This window comes from Macaca nemestrina, chromosome 4 (genome assembly GCF_043159975.1).
Source record: "Macaca nemestrina isolate mMacNem1 chromosome 4, mMacNem.hap1, whole genome shotgun sequence".
Lineage (NCBI taxonomy): Eukaryota > Metazoa > Chordata > Mammalia > Primates > Cercopithecidae > Macaca > Macaca nemestrina.
In genome coordinates, this window is record NC_092128.1 from 106,812,492 (window position 1) to 106,835,826 (window position 23,335).

The following is a 23,335-nucleotide window of genomic DNA, read 5'->3' on the forward strand; positions in this document are numbered from 1 at the left end:
GCTTAGGTGGGAAGTCACGACCTGACCCTTGTTAACCTTCACCTGGCAGCCCTGACCCTCCCGGGGAGTGAGAATCCCAGCAAGAATCACAGTGATGGCCACCGGTTGGCGAGCTTTGCGCAGACCCTACAGGAAACACTGAAAGGTAGGAAATTGTCTTTTGCCATGGCTCGGCCACTGTTTTGCAGAGCAGCAGCGCTGCCTCTTCTGACCACCTCTGACCAGTTGGGCTGGCTGTTTGTCAGCAATGTGAGTCACAGGTACAGGGGACAATCAAACCTCTGGCATCTCATGGAGCCCAGCTGACCTGCATGGTCACATCTGTGCCTCTGTGGACCTAGAATATGCATTCCAAGGTGTCAGCTCTGTGGCTTTTTAGCCTCATTTAGATAGAAAGGATTGGGGGCAGGGAAATATAAGTGATGATGCCCTTCCCCGAAGACAGCTCATCCTGGCTCCAGCTGCCTCGGGCAGCACTCTGGTGGTACTGCCTGCAGATTTGCATGTGCACTTCCTGTGAATGAGAGACAGGAGGTGACAATGGGAAATGGTAAATTCCTGATTATCAGTGAATTGAGTTTTTCTCTCTGGTGGGATACAGATCATGTTGAAGAAGCCCTGAACCTGTCAGAAATGCTGGATTTTAATCTTGTAAGACCTCAGGCAAGCCACCAAACCACTTCAGGCCCCCATCTGATGGGGGACAGTACTTATCTCATAGCAGTACCCAGAGGGCTAAGTAACAGTGTCTGCAGCGATACCAACACATAGTAGGGACTTCATGTACATGAGTTGACTCTAAAACATGAGAAGAATTAAGAGAACACTGAAAAGAGCAGAATTCTGGCCAGGCACGGTAGGGTAGCTCATGCCTGTAATCTCATCACTTTGGGAGGCCAAGGTGGGAGGATCACTTGACCCCAGGAGTTCAAGAGCAGCTTGGGCAACATAGTGAGACCCCATCTCTACAAAAAACGAAAAAATTAGCTGGATATGGTGGTACCCACCAGTAGTCCCAGATATTCAGGAGGTGGAGGAGGGAGAATCACTTGAGCGCAGGAAGTCGAGGCTGCAGTGAGCTTTGATTGCACCAGTGTACTCCAGTCTGGGCAACACAGCAAGATCCCATCTCTTTTAAAAAAAAAAAAAAAAGGGAGCTGAACTCCAGGACGATGTGGGGCTATGCCCCAACTAATATAGATGGTTTTCTGCACTTGGTTTACCAAAAGAAAAGGTTGACAAGGCTGTGAAGACTGTGATCTTTTCCATCTGGCTTGAGTTTTCAGAACGCTGACCTTGTCTAGGTGAGTTTGTAGCTGGAGGCCTGGAATTCTCTTCTGTCTTTTGAGTCTGAACCAATATTCTCTAGCTTTCTAAGACTTCCTTGTTAAACTGGCCCCTCACATTGGGAGGTTCATGAAGATTTTACTACAAAAATATTTCAGTCAAACTATAGGCTCACATTTCAAGAGATGTATGTATATATGTGTTTGAATTTGCATTTCTAACAAAAAAAGATTTTTTATTGTGGTAAAATATATATAACATAAAATCTACCATTTTAATCATTTTACATATTCAAGTCAGTGCTGCTAATGTATTGACATTGTTGTACAAATATTACCACAATCCATCTCCAGAACCTTTTCATCTTTCCAAACTGAAGCTCGGTACCCGTCCCACGATATCTCCCCAGGGACTCCTCGCTGCAGCCCCTGGCAACCAGCATTCTACTTTCTGTCTCTGTGAATGTGACTACTCTAGGTGCCCCATATAAGTAGAATCATATAATATTTGTCCTTTTGTGTCTGGCTTGTTTCACTTAGCATAATGTCTTCAAGGTTCATCCATGTTGTAGCATGTGTCAGAATTTGCTCACTTTTTGAGGCTGAATAATGTCCCACTGTGCATCTATCCACCGTATTTTGTTGCTTATCCATTCATCTTCTGATAGACACTTGGGTGGCTTCCACCTTTGTCCTATTGTGACAATGCTGCTGTGAACATTGATGTGCAGCAGCTTTTCTTTTGAACCAGGACATGCCGTGACCAACATTCTACTTTAAGGATGAGTCCTCAGGCTAAAAACAGTCAGAAGATGCTCTATCCAAGAAGCAGCTGTGTGGGAAATTGTCCACCCATAGTTAGACTCTGATGACTCTGATCTGTAAAAAGGACGACTTGATAGCTTGTCATATCTGTGGACATTACTATTGTTCTTGACCTCAAACTTTATGTAAAGGAAGCAGAAAGGAAAGATGCCAGCTCATAATTTCTTTGGCAGCTTTAGGCAGTCACATCCCCCCACCCCCCACCCCTGGTATCCAGGGAGTGGTCAGGATTTTGGCAGAAAACCTTGGGCAGGTTATTGTTCCAAATTGCCAAGGTACTATTGATCCACAGCCTGACTTGGCCTTGACTCGTTCGTATAGGGACAGTGACTCATGCTGCCTGTGTCCCCTGCCTGTAACTAGTAACCAATTAATTGTTAACTGGTGACACTCCAGACCCAGGGGTTCAGGAAGCAATTCAGCCTGCCCAGGTCTAACAAGGGTAAACAGGTCAGCAGAGGGGTTCAGCTAAAGCAAAGACAAAGCCTTCATTCCACAGGCTTCTATCAGAGCAAGCAGAACCAATGTGGTTAGCAAGCTCTGGGCCTTTCTGCGTTTGTCTGGAACGTGCATGCAGGCTGACGTCAGTGGGGATATGCTGGTCCCCTAGGGGAACCTTCTTCTCTCAGACCTCACCGGGACTTGGGGACAGGGTCTCCCTCTGTGAACTGAGCAAGAGTGAAACAGCGTGTGTAGTAACTCTTGACATCTTGGCAGATGGTCCCTCAGTGGGGACTGGTTCCTGTAGTTGTCACTGGCGTTTTATAAATCTAGAGACTCTCTGAGGAAGTCAGCCCACAGTGTTCTCCTCTCACTGCTGAGAATCAAGGGAGCGATAAAGGAGGCCCGCCCAGGTGGGTGGCTTTTTAGGAAGATAACTCAGGCTCCTGTGGATTCTCAGAGGCAAGAACTGCCTTGATGTCATCACTGACGCGGATCCAATTGGAATAACATGAGTTGTAAGAAATCCGATGTGCTCATTCAAAAAGGGAACTGTTGCACTCCTGAAGCTACATAGAGCTAGCTCTATTGACCCTTGACACCAGCATCACTCCTGATTTTGGAATTGTCCTTTTCAGCCCAGATCTTTGCAGGCCTGCATCCCAACGAAAACCTCCCTCATTATATGGGAACTTTGTTTTCTTCGATATTTAATGAATGTAGCATCTTTCTCTTTGTTCCTTTCCAAGTGTGGTTCCGCTTGTCTGTTGGTCACATATTTATTGAGTGCCTGCTGATGCACCTGGTGTTGCATTGGACAGCAGCCGCTTCTGTATGGCTCTTCCATCCTCGCCCTTTGTGATGAGCCCTGGATCTGAGGCCTGGCCCGGTGACTTTGGGCAAACCTTCCCACCTCTGGGAGTCTGTTTCGTACCTGCAGAGGGGAGATGGTGACAGCACCTGCCCCGTGGGTCGTGGCTGTTAAGTGCGGCGCTATCGAGGAAGTGGTTAGCACAGTGCTATGACTATGATTCAAGCTGGCACTGATTCCTCCACGGTGTGGGTGGCCCTGCAGGAGAGGCTTCCTTTCATCCCACCCACTGTCCTCACGCCTCCTGGAGGAGGGAGCCATCTGCAATGCACATGCGCCCTCTGGTGGTGGCCCGAGCAGCTTCCCTTCAGATTCCTTTCCCTCCAGCCGTTATTACGGAGGCACACCCATGGCCAGGAAAAAAAGATTTGCAAAGTGTCTTGGATACATTTACGACTTCGTTTATGAACTGCTTTCCCTAAAGCCTCCTTCACAAAGTGTGGCAGAAATGCCACCTCCTGCTGTGGGACAACAAGGGTCAGGCAGAGCCCGGGGAATCCTGCAGAGCCCAGCTGGGGGGTGAGTGTTCTTTCAGGATTTCTACTCGCTTTGCTTGGAAAATACTTCCTAACTATCCCACTTCCTCTAGGGCAAATCAGACTGTGGGAGAAATGTCTAAAATGCTTTAAGAGAAAACCTTTCCCCCTTGGCCCTGAAATCACTTTGTAGTTCTTATGCACAAATATTTAACTTCCGCTGGGTGTCTCTCCCTGACAAACGTGTGAAGCTGCATCAGGAAACTGATCAGGAAGGAGTGAGTGCTTACATGTGAGTGCCCCGTGCCAGGCGCTTCTGGTGGCTTCTTTAATCCTGACACCAGCCTGGGGGGAAATGGCTTGTTCTTTCCCTTTTATGAACTAAAAAGGCTTGCCCAAGGTCACGAAGCTGGGAAGTGACAAACCTCAAATTCTGCACTCAGAGTCATCCAGCTGTTTTCTCTTAGAACCGGGGCCGAGAACCACTGTTTTCCTTCTTTCTTTTTTCTTTTTCTTTCTTTTCTTTTCTTTACTTTACCTTTCTTTCTTTTTTTTTCTTTTTTTTCTTTTCTTTCCTTTCTCGCTCGCTCTCTCTCTCTTTCTCTTTCTTTCTCTCTTTCTCTTTCTTTCTCTCTTTCTCTTTCTTTCTCTCTTTCTCTTTCTTTCTTTTCTTTGACAGAGTCTCACTCCAGCCGAGGCTGGAGTGCAGTGCAACGATGTCGGCTCACTGCGACCTCTGTCTCCTGGATTCAAGCGATTCTCCTGCCTCAGCCTCCCAAGTAAATGGGATTACAGGCGCCCACCCTATGCCTGGCTGATTTTTGTATCTTTAGTAGAAATGGAGTTTCACTATGTTAGTCAGGCTAGTCTCAAACTCCTGACCTCAGGTGATCCGCCCACCTCAGCCTCCCAAAGTGCTGGGATTACAGGTGTGAGCCACTGCGCCCGGCCTAAAGCCACTGGTTTCTGATGTGCTCCTGTGTCAGGTTTTGTTTCATTTTCAGCCCCCCTGTGACCACTCTTCCTCCTAGCTAATTTGGATTAATAAGGTGAAATGAGGACTTGGAAGAATAGGACACAAAAGTGTCATTGTTTTCAGAGAATATAATTGTCAGTTTGTTACACCTGAAGTTAAAAAAAAAATTAGTCCCAGTAAGAGAATTAAGAAAACTGCCTAGTTACAAAATTAAAATAAAAAATTAGTCCTTTTGATATATATCAGTAATAACCTATGGAAATAAAAAAATTTAAAAATAAGCATTAGAGAAAATATAATGGGATAAAACAAAGATCCCATTCATAATAAAAATCAAAAATATAAAATACTTAGAAATGTGGTGGTAAAGTGAAGAAAATGGTAAGACTTTAGTGAAGAAGTTTTTGAATAAATACCTGAATCAATGGAGAAACATGGCAAAGTATTCTTGGGTGAGACGTGTTGACAGTTCGAGGTACCCGTCCTTACCGTGTTTCCGTGTAGTTGACTGCACCAGGTCTCAGCAGACCTCTTTAATATTCTAGGTGTGGTTCCCACACCTGGCTGGACATGGAATCCCAGAGAGCTTCAGGAAATGCTGAAGACCAGGCCACCGGAGACGCTAAATCAATCTCTGCAGGTGGAACTCCAATTTCTGAGAGTGGGACTCAAGCATTAATATTTTTTTGAACTCCTGATGCCCCAAGGGTTTTTTTGTAGAGCTCGCCACCTCCTACTTCAGTCAGAGAAGCTCCACTTTTACCCACTCTACTTTTGGGGCTTCCTACAGGATCTCATTTGAGAAAAGGAACACCCCCACCCTATACATTTTAAAAAGAAATAATGTTTAGCCGGGCGCCATGGCTCATGCCTGTAACCCTAGCACTTTGGGAGGCCGGGGCGGGCAGATCACCTGAGGTGAGGAGTTCAAGACCAGCCTGGCCAACATGGTGAAACACCATCTCTACTAAAAATACAAAAATTAGCCAGGCACAGTGGCATGCATCTGTAATCCCAGCTACTTGAGAGGCTGAGGCAGGAGAATCGCTTGAACCTGGGAGGCGAAAGCTGTAGTGAGCCGAAAGCTGTAGTGAGCCGAGATCGCGCCACTGCACTCCAGCCTGGGTGACAGAGTGAGACTCCATCTCAAAAAAAAAAAAGAAAAAAAAAGTTTCAAAACTGCTTATTTGAAGCAGATCCATCTTTAGGATGTACTGATAAGGAAAAAAAAGTAGGAATTGGTAGGTAAAGTTGCTGCCATTTGAATGAAAATAACTATGTAAGTGTACACGTCTGCTCCTCTGTGTAGAGTGTCTAGAAGGGGACACAAGGAACAGAGAACAGCCTTCTCCTGCCAACCAAAGACAAGAATGTTAAAGTTCACATGAGTTTAGTTTAAAAGAAAATTTGGGAATGAAAATTTCAATATCATGAGAATATATAAACATTTTAAATGAAAGAATATTAAAACATATAGTACTAGCTCAAAAACAGATCAATATGATAGAATAAAGCTCAGAAATAGAAATATTATACAGAAGATCTTTAAGATACAGGCCAGTATTATAATTTAGTTGAGAAAGAAATAATTTTTCTAGAAATGGTACTGGCAGAGGGGATTAATTATTTGCATGAAAAAAGTAAATTCCAGACAAGTTAAAGAGTGAAATGTATCATCACATAGGAGGCAGTGGAGTGGGGGGAAGGTGAAATGTAAGAAAAGAAATGATAATAAGAACTTAGTGGATATTTGTTTGATTTTGGAGGCACTCCAGGAAAATCCTTCCAGACTGTACTACATTAAAAAAATATATTTTTTTAAACTTTTGTGTGCTTCAGTTTGGTCATAGACCAAATGAAAAGGCAAATGACAGACTAAAAAGAAAACCAGTTCCTATATATGATAAAAGGTCGATATGTTTATATATGGAGAGTTCATATAAATCAATAAACAAAACACTGATACCTGTACAAAGAATAGACCTGGCAGGCATTGTTTCTGATGCCATTCTCTGATGGAACCAGGGCTCCTCAGAGAAATGGCTGATGCTAGGACTGAGAAAATACATAGCACGGTAGATCAGGCACGGTGGCTCACGCCTGTAATCCCAGAACTTTGGGTGGCCAAAGTGAGCGGATCACTTGAGGTCAGGAGTTCAAGACCAGCCTGGCCAACGTGGTAAAACCCCATCTCTAGTAAAAATACAAAGATTAACCAGGCGTGATGGTCCACACCTATAATCCCAGCTACTCAGGAGACTGAGGCAGAGGATTGCTTGAACCCAAGAGGCAGAGGTTGCAGTGAGCCGAGATCCACCACTGCAGTCCAGCCTGGGTGACAGAGAGAGACTCTGTCTCAAAAAAAAAAAAAAAAAAAAAAAAAAAGCATGATCTTGGAGCATCTTGTCATGTCAGAAGGAAGTGCTCAAACAAACAAACAAGAAAACCTGCTGGGTGGATGTCAAAAGGACGCATGAGCCAACTGAAAGAGCTCTCAGTGACCAAAATTGGAAACATTTTGGGAACAACGTCAATGACATAGTACTGGATATAACTCAAGGTATACCTGAGTTCTACCTCATGAGTATCCATGAGTCCGTACTGATCTAAGTAAATGGTTGAAAACATTAATAAATGGGAAGAAGAGATCCATCCCTTGTGTGCTGCAGAATTCCAAATACTCCAACCTAAAGGAGGGGAGCACACCTTAATTTCCTACCAATGGAAGACACCATTTCCACGTATCAAATGAATGTTTTGGTGAGGGATGTAGTGAGAGGAATTTCCTTAGGTTGCTGGGGAGGGTTAAAACCAGAGCAGCCTTGCAAAGCAGGCTGGCAGTATTTATCCAGAGCCTTAACAATGGCCATCGTTTTTCATGAGGATTCTTTATAGTTCTAAGGACAGAAAGCTGCCAGGTATGGTGGCTCACGCCTCTAATCCCAGCACTGCGGGAGGCCGAGGCGGATGGATCACTTGAGGTCAGGAGTTCGAGATCAGCCTGGCCAACATGGTTAAACCCCGTCTCTACTAAAAATACAAAAATTAGCAAGGCGTGATGGTGGGTGCCTGTAGTCCCAGCTACTCAGGAGGCTGAGGCAGGAGAATCGCTTGAACCCAGGAGGCGGAGGTTGTAATGAACCGAGATTGTGCCACTGCACTCCAGCCCGGGCAACAGAGCGAGACTGTCTCAAAAACAAAACAAAACAAAAAGAACTCAAATGAGATGCTCACTTCAGCATTATTTATAGCAGTGCCTACTGAAAACAGCCTTAAAAGTGCCCAGCAGCAGAAAAATGGTACCTTATGTGCATCAACATGATGGATGGATGGATACTGTGGGCTGCCCATTGAATGCCAGGAAGACCCAGGCTTTTCCCCTGGTCTCTTGATCTGAATTTGAGCCTCAGACAGACAGAGCACAGTTTCCATTTGAGGAGTGGTTGCTGCTTATATCTCCAGCCTCATCTTTAACATCTGGCTTCTTGAGACCTTGTCCTAGAGAAGTAGCCAACTGAACCTCAGGGACCCATCCCACCCCCAGGAAGCCAGGCTGTTTCTTAATTCCCTGGCCTTGTGTAGGTTCCCTCTCATCCTTGTTGAACCGAGCACTTCCGTGCATCCTCTGAGACCCAAGTCAGGCATTGCCTCCTCTGGGAAGCCTTCCCTGACCACCTTTCCCTGTGCTGTGTTGGTTTCAGTATGTGTGTTTGTTTTTGCACCTACTCTCTGCTCTTGTCTGTTTTCTGTCTGTCTCTCAGAGCAGGAGTTGCATTTTATTCAACTCTGGATTTCCTGCATAGTAAGTGCCCAGTAAATGTATGTTGAGCTTTTGTTAAATATTTGGGCAAGACCCTTAGGCTTTTTTTTTTTTTTTTTTTTTTTTTGTAATGAGATTGGGAACCCATAAGCTTCAACAGGGGTGATTTTTGTGTCACGCCGCCCCTCATTTCCAAACGCATTGCTGACCTACTCTTAATGTTGGTGGCGGGGTGATATGCACACAAAATGTGGAAGAGTTAGGAGAGTGAGAACTGAGAACCGTGCCACAGTCGTAACCCCATGGAAGTCAAGTCAGAATCTCGATCCCATTTCAAAGGGCCACGGTCCATGTTGGGTTTTACTTCCCACCAACTCTTAAACTCATTTTCTTCCTTCCACTTGCAGGAGAAAAGGATGTCATTATCTTAGGAGATTTTGGCCAAGGGCCAGACAGCAATGACTATGATATTCTGAGGAAAGAAAAGTTCCACCACCTGATCCCTGCACACACCTTCACCAACATCAGCACCAAGAACCCGCAAGGCTCGAAGTCTCTGGATAACATCTGGATCAGTAAAAGCTTAAAGAAGGTTTTCACAGGTGAGGCAGAACTCACTTGTCCTTTCTCCTGTTCAGGAATGGAGGGAGAGAAACATGTTTGAACTGACAGAAGTCATCTCACCTCCTCTGGGGCATTCATAGGGTTGTGGTTTAGATGACTGTATGACTGCCATTCAATCAGAGACGGAGTCCAGGAATCCAGGCCCCTGTCAGTCCCGCACTGAGGACCGCACAGTGTTTTCCAGCTGTTCTCTAATTGTGTTTGTAACTCTTCGTTATTTAATTATATTCAAATATACCTACTGCTTCATAGATTTCTAAATCCTCATTTTTCAAAGCGAAGGGGAGTATGACAAATAATTTTAGAACACCCACTGACCTACAACAAGCAGATGTGTTCTGGGCAATCCTGGTCATAGATTAGCAGAGTCCTGATTCAGAGATGAGCTGATAACGTTACTTTTAGGACACTTAGTCCTCTAGCAGACATTTCTCAAACGTGCAAGCGCTGTGTTGTAGAATGCAGCGTAGACATGCTGTGAGGTGGACGTGCTCTGAGGTGAGCAGGCGTCTCATGTAGTGTCACAATGGGACAGGAGACCTGCTCAGAGCTCCGCAAGGAGCAGGGTGTGCGGGTGATTTCGCCCTCCCTGCAAACTGGTAACCTGCTGGGTCAGGAGACAGCGATATGGAAGAGACAGTAGGGTCTTTTGATGAAGGACAAAAACGGTGTTTCTAAACTCTGACTGGACACTTTGCAAAGCCCCATGGATGCGTATTATACTTCAGTGAGAAATTTAAAAATAAGAAAAGTTGCAGGGCCTGGCTTTTATTGCAAGAGAGACTAACGGGCAGCCAAGGCCAAGATCTTCAAGACTAGGACATCTAGGCTTGACTCTCACCCGCTTCTCCCCTCTCTCTTGGGGCACTAGTTTCCTATTGTACTCTGTCATGGGAGGACCCAAATGATAAAGAAAATGGGTCTCAGGGGAGTGACAATCATCAAACTAGCCTCGGTTTGCAGAAATGCTCTGTGGGCCAGGAGCAGAGGCCAGCCCATGGCCTTCGCAGGCTCCCAGGAAGGTGCCTATTGAAGGAAGAGAGCTGGGGAAGCTGAGCCAACAGGGCTGGAAGGAAGTTGGAAATCCTTTCAGTGGTTCCCTTCCTGTGAAGTTGCTGAGCTCAGGGAGGAGTTGCCCCCGCTATAGAACGGTCAGCAGTGTGTGCCAAAGCTCCACCCAGAATCCAGGCCCCTGTCAATCCTGCGCTAAGGACCGCACAGTGCTTTCTGGCCATTCTGTAATTGTTTTTGTAACTATTCATTATTTAATTATGTTCAAATATACCTCCTGCTTCATAGATTTCTAAATCATCATTTTAAAAATACTGTTACTTTCTCATAAGCTTCTGTAATTTTCTCTTTTTTACCCTTTCTGTAGAAAAGATTTCTACCCCTAACCCCCTTAGTGGCTTTTGCTTTGCAAAATCGGACCTTTGCTTTGGACGTGGGACATCTTTCTGAGGCGTGTGTCTCTGTCTTGCGATCAGATTGACAGCAGCGCGTGTGTGAGGACAGGTCAGCCCGTGTGTCCGGATGGACAGGAGGCCTGGCCTCTGGGTGGTTTCATTACCTAAATGCAGAAACCCTCGTTTATGTGGAAAATCAAATTGGCCAAGACCTTTCATATGCACAGGCAAATGCAGAGGCACCTTCCAGCTACCTGAGGCAGCCTCTCCGGGCACCCCGGCCTGTAGACATGCGGAGTGACCCTCCACCTGCCAGCCCAGGACCCCCCGCACCCACCCCACCATCCTGATTCCCGGTCTCTTCCCTTCCTCTCCCTTCAGGTCACTGGGCTGTGGTGAGAGAAGGCCTCACGAACCCTTGGATTCCGGATAACTGGTCTTGGGGTGGGGTGGCTTCTGAACACTGCCCAGTGCTGGCCGAGCTCTACACCGAAAAGGACTGGAGCAAGAAGGACGCCCCTCGGAACGGCAGCGGGGTGGCCTTGGAGCGAAGTGAAGCCAACATCAAGCACGAGCGATGATGACACCAAATCCATGTGTCCACCCTCGGACCCCAGGAGGGCACAGCCAAGGAGTGAGCCCTGCGGGGTGACGCTTCAGGGCCAGAACTGCCTTTTTATTTTTATTCTCAGAGCATCAGCACTTGGGGCCTTGCCCCACGCCTTCTCTGTGGACCATTCAGGACCTCCAGTGGGGGTGGCGTGCCAGGCGTGTACCCCCCCAAAGCAGAAGCCGGCGGGGAGTGGAGACGCCTTTTATCTCTGGATGCCACGGAGCTGAGCAGCATTGGGCTGGCTGGCTGCTGCTGACTGGATGGCGGCACAAGGACAACATGAGCAGAGGGAGGAGAAGAAGGGGTGCTCAGGCTGCGGGCCGCAGCCCAGCAGCGCCAGAAGCACTCATTTCTGACCACCAGGCTGTAACGTTCCAGCTGTGCATTACAGAAAGCTTTTAACTGTGATTGGGCACTCTGCTCAGATACATTGAGTGGCAATTTTTAGTTTTGTTTTGAAAAAATAAACAGAGATTAACCTGCCTGGCTGCAGTGAGAGCATGGGACAAGTCCGCAACCACCCTCCGCACCGCCCCCTCCGCCCCGGCCGCAGTGTGTATTTGCACCACGGCAGGTGCAGAGCTGGGTTGAGCCCTGACCGGCTTCATCTCCCCTGCGCCTTTTATGTCCCCACCTTGAGGGCTTGCAGAGGCGCCTCTCAAGCCCCCACCCACTTGCTTGGACCTCTGTGAAGCCTCTCTGTCATCTCCCCTTCCCAGCCCTCCTTCATCCCCTGCCTCCTTCACCAGCCTGGCTTTTGCCTGGAGCACCATTAGTTTAGTTCTCTTTGCAGGACAAGAATTCTCTCAGGGTGGTATCGCCTCCTCCCTCCTCCCCACGCACTCCAGTTTTTAGCCCGGAGCCTCCTGTGGTTGGCTATCAGGAATGTGTGCTGTGTCAGGATACATAGGAAGTTAGACCTCGGAGTATCATGGAGAGTGCCCCTCCTTGTGGTCGGCAGTGGGGGCAGTTGGTTGTGGGGCTGGAGAGAGGTGGTGGGGAGGAAGTGAGGATGCGTGCCTGCCACTAGGCATCTGCATCCCTGAGCCCAGGCCAGGAGGGATTTCCCTTAGGCAACACCATCCCCGGGAGATCGGCCACAGTGCCCATTTCACAGCCGAAGAAAGTGAGGCTTAGAGAGCTCGACCTCCTCAAGGTCACACCACTGGGTAAATAGAGGGGACGCAGACTCAGGTTTTGCTGTGTGCTCACATTTCAACTTTATGCTTAACATGAATGAAAAAATATGGAAGTAAATAGTGAAAAGGTGAGTTATGAGCTTAGATTACCTAGATTATTGCAGTATTCCATGGAAGCTGAGGGCTTATTCCTCTTTCCACACCGAACACTAAATGTAGACCAGTATCAAGAACCCTCCTGTCCCCAAGCAGTGTAAACCCAGTGGCTTCTCTGATGTGGAGCTGATGGGCCATGAAGGGGGCCCATTTTTCCCCAAAGGCCGTCCTTTTGGGGCCACCTGGCTCCAAGGAGCATCGCTGGCCTTGGGGACGGGAAGGGAACCCTCTTCCAGGAGCTCTAAGAGTACTTGGGAATCAGTTGTGTCCATTCTGAGGTCTCCAGTGGGAGGGTGGCAACTGCTGTCCCTGGGTTCAGGCTGTGCTTCTGGAAGCGTCGAAATGGGATGCCTGAGCCTTGAGGAAAAGCAGCAAGGTTAGCATTAAAGTCGAGAGGGGCAGCTCAGGATGCTACCAGGGAGCACATCATTTCTGGTGTCTCGTCTAAAGGTAAAACCTTCCCTATATTCGCCAGCCAGATGTCCCAAATCCCTTTATCTAGATTGCTTTTTGCACCAAAGCTGTGGACAGAAAAGCCTCCTTAAGTGAGCTGAGGGCAAAGGAAATCGAATCAGATGACTTGTGTGTGTGTAATCGGGCTTGAGCCAGAGGCTGGGGAGCTGAGTCCCAGCCACACCTCACTGGCCCTTTTGCTTTTCACGCCCAGGAATCAGTGGCCCGGGAAGTGTGCTGGGCAGCTGTTCTTACTCCAGCTCAACCCATTGGGTGTTGGCTGTTTTGGTTTTAGTTGTTGCTTTGTATTTTGTTGTTTTAATTAATAGGCTTTATTTGTAAGAGCGATTTTATGTTTACAGAAAAATTAGGCACAAAGGGATTCCCATATCCCCCCTCTTCTTTGCATATTTCCCCTCTAATTAGCATGTTGCATTAGTGTGGCACTTTGTTATAAATGATGAACTTGTATTCATTATTATTAGCTACGGTTCATAGTTTATATTAAAGTTCACTCTTTGTGTTGTGCATCCTATGGGTTTTGACAAATGTATAATGACATGTATCGCCATGCTACAGAATCATTCAGAATACTTCCTCTGATCTAAAAATGCCCTTGTGGTGGGGCATGGTGGCTCGCGCCTGTAATCCCAGCGCTTTGGGAGGTGGAGGCGGGCAGATCATTTGAGGTCAGGAGTTCAAGACCAGCCTGACCAACATGGTGAAACCCCATCTCTACTAAAAATACAAAAATTAGCCAGATGTGGTGGCGCATGCTGGTAATCCCAGCTACTCGGAGGCTGAGGCCTGAGAATTGCTTGAACCTGGGAGGTAATTGCAGTGAGCTGAGATCACAGCATTGTACTCCAGCCTGGGCAACAAGAGCGAAACTCCGACTAAAAAAAAATACCCTTGTTTTCCACCTATTCATCCATGCCTCCCTCCCCTTAACCCGTGACAATCACTGCTCTTTTCACCATCTCCATAGTTTTGCTTTTCCAGGGTGTCGTTTGGTTGGAATCATAGAGTATGCAGCCTGTTCGAGTGGGCTTCTGCCCCTAGCCACATGCATTTAACGTTGTTCTGTGTCTTTCTGTGGCCTGACAGCTCCTTTCTTTTTCCCGCTGAGTCATGTTCCACTTTGTGGAATTGACCTGCCTCCCCTGGATTGTTTCTGCGCCTTCCCCAGAGCTTCCTCCCACCGCTGCCCCAGCTCCACCCACAAATGCGGCATTTCTGTCTGAGTCCACCTCTTCCATTCTCCCTCTCCATTCTTTTCTTGCTTCTCCATCTTCCAAGATTGTCTGAGAAGGGGCCTAACTGTGAATGACTTTGTTGGAGAAGCCAAGGGGAGTCCCCTGCTGCTGACCCAGGGTTGGGAGGAGAAGAAGGGATTAAGTACCAGAAAAGCTCTTACAGTTCCACAGGTGCTGACTGGGAGCCCATGATATTCTCTCAGCTCTCCCTATCATAGGAGAACCGCAGGCAGCCAACTGTCCCTTCCTGGCCCCGATGGAACCTCTCTCCTCTCCTGCCCATTGCCTGCCACAGATCAGAGATGGCTCTTTCTATGCAGGGGTGGGGCCCCAGCCATCTCTATCAGCTCTGCCGGCACTGCAGGGGTGACTGACTAGAGGCCAAAAGCCCTCCTGGGCCTCAGATAACCAGGCCCAAGCTTTGACCCCCTCGTGGCTGCTCTAGGGACTGCAAGGGAGGACACGGGCTTGGCCTTTCCTAAAGGGCTGCTTTCTTCCGAAGTCAAGGGGATGCTGTTTTCTTCTTTGTGTTCCTTTAGTTCTGACATCAGAATTCTCCTCAGTGCAGATGACATCGCTCCCTGGAATGGGTGAGAATCCTAACACCTGGGTTTTCAGTTCTGCCCAGCATGGCCTAAGTCTCTACCCTCTGTGCAGGGGAGATAAGTGAATCTCACCTGAGACAGCCACAGGATTTGTTTTCTGGGGAAAGGAATTAATGACTTGAACAGCACTCACTGGTCTTAAACTCAGCACACATTTTCAAATACCCACTGCCCCCACTTACTGACTCCTTACCGTTCTAAGCACTTCATACTTCAAACTGACTCATTCCTCAGAACAGTGCAATCAGGTTGGTCCTATTATCTTTCTTCTGTTCCTTTTACAGAGGAGGAAACTGAGGCATGGAGAAGGTAACCAGGCCAGGGCTGTACAAGGAGAAAGGGCAGAGCCAGAATGCCTGCCCACCAGCGTTGCACTTCTACCAGCACGCCCTGCACCCAGAGGCAAAGTGCCTCTGCCTGGGCTTAGTTGGACATAAACTCGTACACCACAGACAGAGTGGGTGGCACTTCTCCCCTGAGGACCCTGGGGGTGGTGTCACTGCTCGATGGCTACATGCCCAGGATTTGGAGGCAGCAGGCCTGGCTTCTGGCTTCTGTCCCAGCTCTCTGGGTCATAACTGCTGGCCCCTGCACGTTCAAGTTGTCTGGCAAGTCCCAGTTTTCTTGTCTGTTAAGTGAGGACAAAACCTCTCTGAGAAGGTTGTGAAAAATAAACATCTGCCCAGCCCTCAGGGCATCTGACCGCAGGGCCAGTGGGATGACACTGCAGGGGAGCCATTTGTTTCAAATGCCCGGACACATCATAAGGGCTCACTAAGTGGCAGCATTTCTAAAAGTCATCTTTCACTGCTTATTTCTTAGTATTTCCATGTTATCCCCAGGCTCTCTCTGCTCCTTCCAAGCTTTGTGGTTTCCCAACAGCATGTAATTCTGTACTTTCCACTGGTCAATCTGGGCCCTCAGAAGTAGGGACCCCTGGCCCAGTGGTACCTGTCACATGCACACTGATTGTTGAGGAAAACCCAGAGGCTCTCTGAGGGCCAAAAACTGCTGCTCCCAGGCTCCAGCTGTTCCTGGTAGAGAAACTCGGTGGGAAACTCAACAAAGCTTCTTTGGGGACAGCACACACAGCACCTTGGATTTACCCTGAGCACAAGGACAGGCAGCCACTGGGTGAATTCCTGCCGGGAGGAACAACCAACATTCCCTGGGACGGTCACTGGATTTGGCAGGCCCAGCCTCTCCAAGGAGATGTCCACAGAGCAGCCTGCATGAGCAGACACGTTGTGAGTGGCGTTGAGAGGGGCTTGGGAAGGGTAGGCCTTGCAGTCAGGGGACAGGTCATTGTGCTTCTAGAGGAATCCGCCAGGAGAGGACCGGAGACGACTGAAGAGCTCATGCCTCAATGTGACCCACCACTGCATCCTGGAGAGAAAACCGCCCTGAGAGGGGCAGTGTTTGCCAAGGGATGCTTTGTTGGTGCAGGAATTGAGGTTTGAGGGTGAATGAGCAAAGGGGTTGGCCACGCAGAGTTGTGAGGACGTAAACACAGACACGTGCTCATGGGTGCACACCAGATACCTTAGTGTACTGTGCTTTATTAATGGGCTTAAGCAGCCTGAGGGCTGTTGGATTTTCGGGGTGCCGGCTGACAAGTCCTAGGGCTGGGCTGGTGCAAGGCTGCATTCGCAGTTCAGTGCCTAGAGATGTTTTCTTGGGCTTGATTCCTACTTATTCCCCCTCAGTAAAGGAATACTTGGATATTTTACTTTGAAATGCTAAAAATAAGGACAGTCCAACTCAATATTGCTTTGAGGTGTGATTTCTAAAGTGGTTTGGATGGAGCCGTCACTGGATCTGGGTGGCTCATTGGTACAGAACTCTCTCTCCGGACCAGGCTGGAAGTTGCAGTGAACCCTCATTCAGAGCCTCTGGGACCAGGCTGACACTGGACACTTCCTTCCTAGGAACTTCATGAACAGCACCTTCTCCAGCCTGCCCACTTAGCAGCTGGCTGGTTAGAATAAATTAAATAAGGGAAATGAGGAAGAGAGGAAGGGGGAGGGGAGAGAGTGATCAAAGTCAAAGCATCCATCCATCCATCCATCCATCCATCCAACTCATATTTACTGAAGGCCTAATGTGTGCCCGACACTTCACAAGATAATTCCTTTTGTGTGAAGGTTACACTTTCACAGAGAAGACAGAATTCATTATTCATAGCTATTGACATTATTACAAATAACAATTATTAAAAAGCCATCTGAAAAAGTTGCATGGCAATTTAGGGGGAAAAAAGCCCTGATTTAAGATAAATAATCCAGCTCAGTAAACATTTTTTAAATTAGGCCCCCCCCAAAAAATGGTGCTGACTCCTGAAATGGAGGCCACATGTGTTTGAACAAACTAAAGGCCACCGTGGACGAGCATAGCATGCGAGGCCCATGCTCCCACACTCCCACTCTTTCATGCTCCCATGCTCCCACTCTCTCACGCTCCTGTGCTCCCATGCTCCCCCTCTCCCACGCTCCCATGTTCCCCTGCTCCCCCTCTCCCATGCTCCCATGCTCCCACTCTCTCACGCTCCCATGCTCCCCCTCTCCCATGCTCCCATGCTCCCCCTCTCCCATGCTCCCATGCTCCCACTCTCTCACGCTCCCATGCTCCCCCCCATGCTCCTATGCTCCCCCCTCCCATGCTCCCATGCTCCCACTGTCTCATGCTCCCATGCTTCTGTGCTCCCATGCTCCTCCTCTCCCGTGCTTCTGAGCTCCCACACTCCCATGCTTCCTGTGCTCCACCATTGTGCCATGTGCTTTCGGCCCTGTTCCTACCATGTCTTCTCACAAGACTTTCAGCATTAAGCAATTCCTGGCCAAGAAACAAAAACAAAACTGTCCCATTCCCCAGTGGATTCAGATAAAAACTGGTAATAAAGCCAGGTACTGGCCGGATGTGGTGGTGCACACCTGGAGTCCCAGCTATTCGGGAGGCAGAGGCAGGAGGATTGCTTGAGTCTGTGAGTTCCAGGCTTCACTGAGCTGTGATGGCAAAAACCATCAGGTACAACTCCAAGGAGAGACGTTGGAGCAGAACCAAGCTGGGCCTCTTAGGAACTGGGTCTGAGATGTGCACATACTAATGCGGTAGCAAGATCCCTAGTGTCTGACCTCATGAAGCCAAAAACATCACCACTATCGGGACAGTTCAACATATTTTATTACAGAAAGGAATTTTCTCTTTGTTCCTATGCTCTGAACTTGCGGTTTGGCTCAGTAATAAATATGTAAGACTTTTTTTGAGCTGCTAAAAAAATAAAGTTCTTCACAGGACTCATAGAGAACCACGCAGGCAGAGGTGGGCTGGAGTCAGCTCCCCCTACTTTCTCGTAGGAGCTGATTGTTCAATTTTCAGGAATTTTGCCAGCCAGCTGTTAGTTATTGGTAACTTGGCCTTGCCCTTGGTGGGAGAATTTACCCCATGGAGATTGACAAAGGCTACAAATCGGAACACTTTCCACTGAGAGCCCGTTGTTAAACATTTACCAGCACATCACCAAGACCAGGGCTTGGTTCTTCAGTGTAAAACATGGGTGGAGACCCAGCTCCTCCATAGCTGGGAAGAAACCAGAGGATAGAGATGCTTCAGTCTGGAAAGACAGAGCCTATCAGCTTATATGAACAAAGTCTGGAAACCACACAAACTGTCAAACTATACTGAGGGAGAAGCCCAGTCTCCTCATTGAGCCTTGCGATTTTTAAAGCATGAATTCTGTTATTTTAAAATGAAAACAAGTACCGTCTTCTACAGTCAGTTCAGAGTCTTGACTGCCCTTCTAGCACCCTTCCTCATTGCCGACCCTGAGCCTTAGCCTGTGCTTTCCCTCCTGCCTAAAATCTTCTATCCACTGGAATCCCAGAAACCCTTCCCAATCCCTGCCCCAACCTCCACCTCCAGGGTCTTCTGCAACCGCTCCATCCCATGCCGGTTCCCAGCCTGCCTCGACTCCAGTGGTCCTAAACGTCCACGGGATTTCCTTGGCACTTATTTGCTTGCTGTCTTGCCTTGTTACTTAACATCAGATGGAGGTCCAAGTGGTTTCCAATGGGGAGAGGTGCATTTCGCAATGTCTAGAGACATTGTTGGTTGTCACAGCTGGGGTGATGGTGCCACTGGCACCTAGTGGGTAGAGCCCAGGGATGCTGCTAACATCTTATAATGCAGACAGCCCCTGCTCCTCCAACAAGTCTGGCCCCAATTGTCAATAGTGCAGAGGTTAGGAAGCCCTTTTGTACACTAGTGACCACGTCCTAGTTCAACCTCACTCTCCAAAGATCCAAGCACAGAGCCAGGCATGTCATAGACCTTCAATTGTTTGAGGCAAGTGTGCCTTCACTCACCTCAGGGCTTATTTCCAGAACACGTTTCTTCTACCATGATTACCACCCACTCCCACCTCCCTCCTCCCTCTTCCAAACCCTGATTGAAAATATAGGGCCGGGCGCAGTGGCTCACGCTCGTAATCCCAGCACTTTGGGAGGCCGAGGCAGGTGGATCACGAGGTCAGGAGATCGAGACCACGGTGAAACCCCGTCTCTACTAAAAATACAAAAACTTAGCCGGGCGCGGTGGCAGGCGCCTGGGCGCCTGTAGTCCCAGCTACCAGGGAGGCTGAGGCAGGAGAATGGCCTGAACCTGGGAGGCAGAGCTAGCAGTGAGCTGAGATTGCACCACGGCACTCCAGCCTGGGGGACAGAGCGAGACTGACTCCGTCTCAAAAAAAAGAAAACATAAACAAGTACGAATTACATAAATTGATAGATAACAAGAACGGGTTATCAATAGAAGCCTGCAGCGTCAGAGGTTCACCTGGGTACTGTAGGGCTTGCAAGCCTTTCCAGAAATGTGCCTTTTAAACCTCTGCAAGCTGAACCCTGTTCTCTGTCTGGCCACCTCCCAGTGGCTTTACTTCTGTCCCTCACCAACTTAGCTGTTGTCATACAGATTGCAGAGACATTCTTGCTGCACAGAAACCAGATGTAGTTGTAAGAATAATTTACGATGGTTCCATCCATCCACATTAAAAAATAGTTCCTTATCAGCTGGGCGTGGTGGCTCATGCCTGTAATCCCAGTACTTTGGGAGGCAAAGGTGGGAGGGTCACCTGAGGTCACAAGTTCAAGACCAGCCTGGCCAACATGGCGAAACCTTTCCTCCACTAAAAACACAAAAATTAGCCAGATGTGGTGCTGGGCTTGTAATCCCAGCTACTCGGGAGGCTGAGGAAGGAGAATCACTTGAACCCAGGCAGCAGAGATTGCAATGAGCCGATATCACGCCATTGCACTCTGGCCTGGGTGACAGAGCGAGACTCAACCTCCAAAAAAAAAAAGTTCTTTATCATCTGTAGTGGGTCAGGCATTGTTCTAAGCAGGGGTGAGGTTGTGTCTTTGACAGCCATAAGACACTTAACACTAACCAATCAGATCAGACACTAGACTAGGAGCTGGGCCAGAGAGACAGACAGACACACAGACATGGACACACCCAGGCAGACAATGATACTAGGAAGGGGCAAGGCAGGACCAAAGCAAAGGCCCCAGTGAAAGGCAGCACCACCACGGGCAGGTGCTGTTCTGGCCCCATCCTGGAGAACTGGGCTGGCGGAAGCTCGTGGCCCTCCTGGGAAGGCCAGTTCCCAGGACTGTCCCCAGAGACTCTGTCCCCAGAGACTCAGGATGAATGAGGTATGGCCCAAGCTTGTGGGAAAATTGCAGATCAACACTGCATCCTGGAGAAACACTTTGGTTTGGCCTCAAGTCACTGTCCTTTCATTTCTCTGCTGACCACAGTGAGTCCCCTGTGTGAGGATGACTGGGTGGAGGTGGCATCTTGCCAGCTGATTGCCCTCCAGTGGAGCAGGGACCATCTCTTAGGTGGACAATGAATGCAAATTGAAATTTTTCAAAGAATTTGTCAGCCACATTAGAATTGGTATTTATCAAGGGCTTATTAGGGCCAGAAGTTATATTAGAAACTTTATGAATATTTCTCATATAGTTCTCCAGACAATCCAATGAAACATGGCTTAGTACCCAGGGTTCCAGGGCTCAGAGATGAACAATTTTCCAGAAGCCAGTAGTGGAGGTGGGAGCTGAAAACAGCCTAACTCCAAAGCCTGTGTTTTTTTTTGTTTGTTTGTTTGTTTGTTTGTTTTTTGAGACAGAGTCTCGTTCTGTCACCCAGGCTGGAATGCAGTAGCACAATCTCAACTCACCGCAACCTCTGCCTCCCAGGTCCAAGCAATTCCCTTGCCTCAGCCTCCCCAGTAGCTGGGACTACAGGTGCACAGCACCATGCCCGGCTAATTTACATATTTTTAGTAGAGACGGGGTTTCACCATGTTGGCCAGGCTGGTCTTCAATTCCTGACCTCAGGTGATCAGTCTGCCTTGGCCTCCTAAAGTGCTGGGTTTACAGGTGTGAGCCACCACGCCTGTCTAAAGCCAGAGTTCTCAGCCCATACTTTTTTTAGCCCATACTTTTACTCTATTTCTCTCTCTCTCTCTCTCTCTCTCTCTCTCTCTCTCTCTCTCCCCCCCTCCCCCCCTCTCTCCCCCTCTCCCTCCCTCCCTCTGGGGGGGGGTGTGTGTGTGTGTGTAAAACAAAGGAGCATTTTTGTTTTCATTCTTAAATATATTCTTAATTTTCTGCAATGAATGTGAAAGCATCAATTTGATAATCAGAAAGGAAATAATATAATCACAAGCACAAAGCTGAGTTAAGGAAAAAAGGACTGAACTGACTTCCCTTCACCTTACAGCCTGTAGGCCCCTTCCTCCCCTGGGGGTGCTGCTGCTCCAGCTCCTTCCTGTCTCATCTCCCTTCCTATCTCATCTTTCCTTAGGGAGCTGTCTTGAGAGAGAGGCTGGGACACTGGTCTCCCCCCAACAGATCCTGAAGGCGGTGACTTACCCAAGCAGAGCCCCAGGCACCACTCCCTTCTTCAGAAGTTATCAGAACGACCCTCAGGCAACTTCCTCCGGGTCAGCCCAAGGGCCCTTCCCACACCCCTGGGCCCAGCCGCAGGTGTCTGGCGTTTTTCCTAAGTGGAATCAGGGAAGATGTCTCAAATCATGCCAGGCAGCAGCCATCTGGAAAATTGCTGATGGCTTAGCACCCTCGGCGGCCGTGGGCTCCTGCCTCCTGGGCCTTCTCAGTCAGCGCCTGCACCCAGGGCAGGAGCAGCCTCTGTGGAAGGGTGAGACAAGCTGGCTGCAGCGCAGGACGGCTCTGCTGGTTGGGTAGAGAGGAGACAGCGGAGGAACTTCAGCCTCTCCGAAGAGTAAGAGCTGAGCGAAGCTGTGAAAGAGGCATCCTCGCTTGGCTCATGGTGGGTACCTTTAGCCCTTGAAAGGCTCAGTTCCAGCCCAGACTGAGAAATGGCGGAGCCTCGCCACAGCAGAGCACTCCGCTCCGGGAATGAATGGTGGAGCTCCAGGGCTTCCAGCTTCCTCCTCCCCGTTAGCGGCCTCTCCTCCCGGGCCCTGCAGCCTGGGCCTGCCCTTCCTCAGCCCGGAAGGCAGGAGGTTTCATAAAACAGAATTAGAAGTGCAAGTTTTCTAGAATCTTCAGGATTAGTTAATAAACAGATGGTCTATCTCTTCCCCCTTCCCCTGCATGGGAAATATGAGAGGATTGAGCAGAGTTAGAAATCCACTTAAATTTGCAAAACGTAGATAGTTGTTGAACCTGGGTCAAGGGAACACAGGGGTTCATAATACACTTCTTTCTACTTTTGTGTATGTTTGAAATGTTTCACAGCACAATTAATACAATGCATAAATAATAAAAAGCCCGAGACACAAAAAATAATAAAACACACTTTTTAAAGGAATACATGCTTATATTTACTTAAAGTATAAATAAAATTGATACTTTTTTTTTGAAGTGGAGTTTTTGCTCTGTTGCTCAGGCTGGAGTGCAGTGGCACGATCTTGGCTCACTGCAACTTCCACTTCCTGGGTTCAAGCAATTCTCCTGCCTCAGCCTCCCGAGTAGCTGGGATTACAGGCATGCGCCACCATGCCTGGCTAATTTTTTTGTATTTTTAGTAGAGATGGGCTTTCACCATGTTGACCAGGATGGTCTCAAACTCTTGACCTCAGGTGATCCACCAGCCTTGGCCTCCCAAAGTGCTGGGATTATAGGCATGAGCCACTGCGCCTGGCCCAAATTTATACTTTTTAAAGGAATCAGCAAGTACTACATTTCCCTGTAGACCAAGGTGCCAGCGTGCTCGCAGTTAGGGGTGGGCGTGTGTGCGAGGGATTTGCCTCTGTAATTCCTTCCCTTTATGCCAGTCCCTGGAAAGAATCACCAAAAGGAATTCAGTGTTTAATTCTCAAAGGGGAACATTAAAATGTATGTATTTGGAGGGTAAAATGTACGTATTTGGAGGGTAAATTAAAAGTCCCAGAGAGAAAAG

The 23,335-nt window shown here is 48.3% G+C and overlaps 1 protein-coding gene across 2 annotated transcripts in view; it reads left to right on the forward strand.

Annotated features, from left to right (window-relative positions):
* Positions 1-22,865, forward strand: part of LOC105475868 (endonuclease/exonuclease/phosphatase family domain containing 1) — a 157,301-nt gene extending 134,436 nt beyond the window's left edge. The window contains exons 6-8 of one of the 2 annotated variants that reach the window (XM_011731420.3): positions 7-145; positions 9,043-9,237; positions 21,755-22,865. In XM_011731420.3, coding sequence (XP_011729722.2) covers positions 7-145; positions 9,043-9,237; positions 21,755-22,155 — 735 coding nt within the window. In that variant the 3' untranslated portion in view covers positions 22,156-22,865. Of the gene's footprint in view, positions 1-6; positions 146-9,042; positions 9,238-11,046; positions 11,762-21,754 lie in introns of those variants that run through there. The other variant, XM_011731421.2, reaches the window with a different exon arrangement.
* The last annotated feature ends 470 nt before the right edge of the window (positions 22,866-23,335 follow it).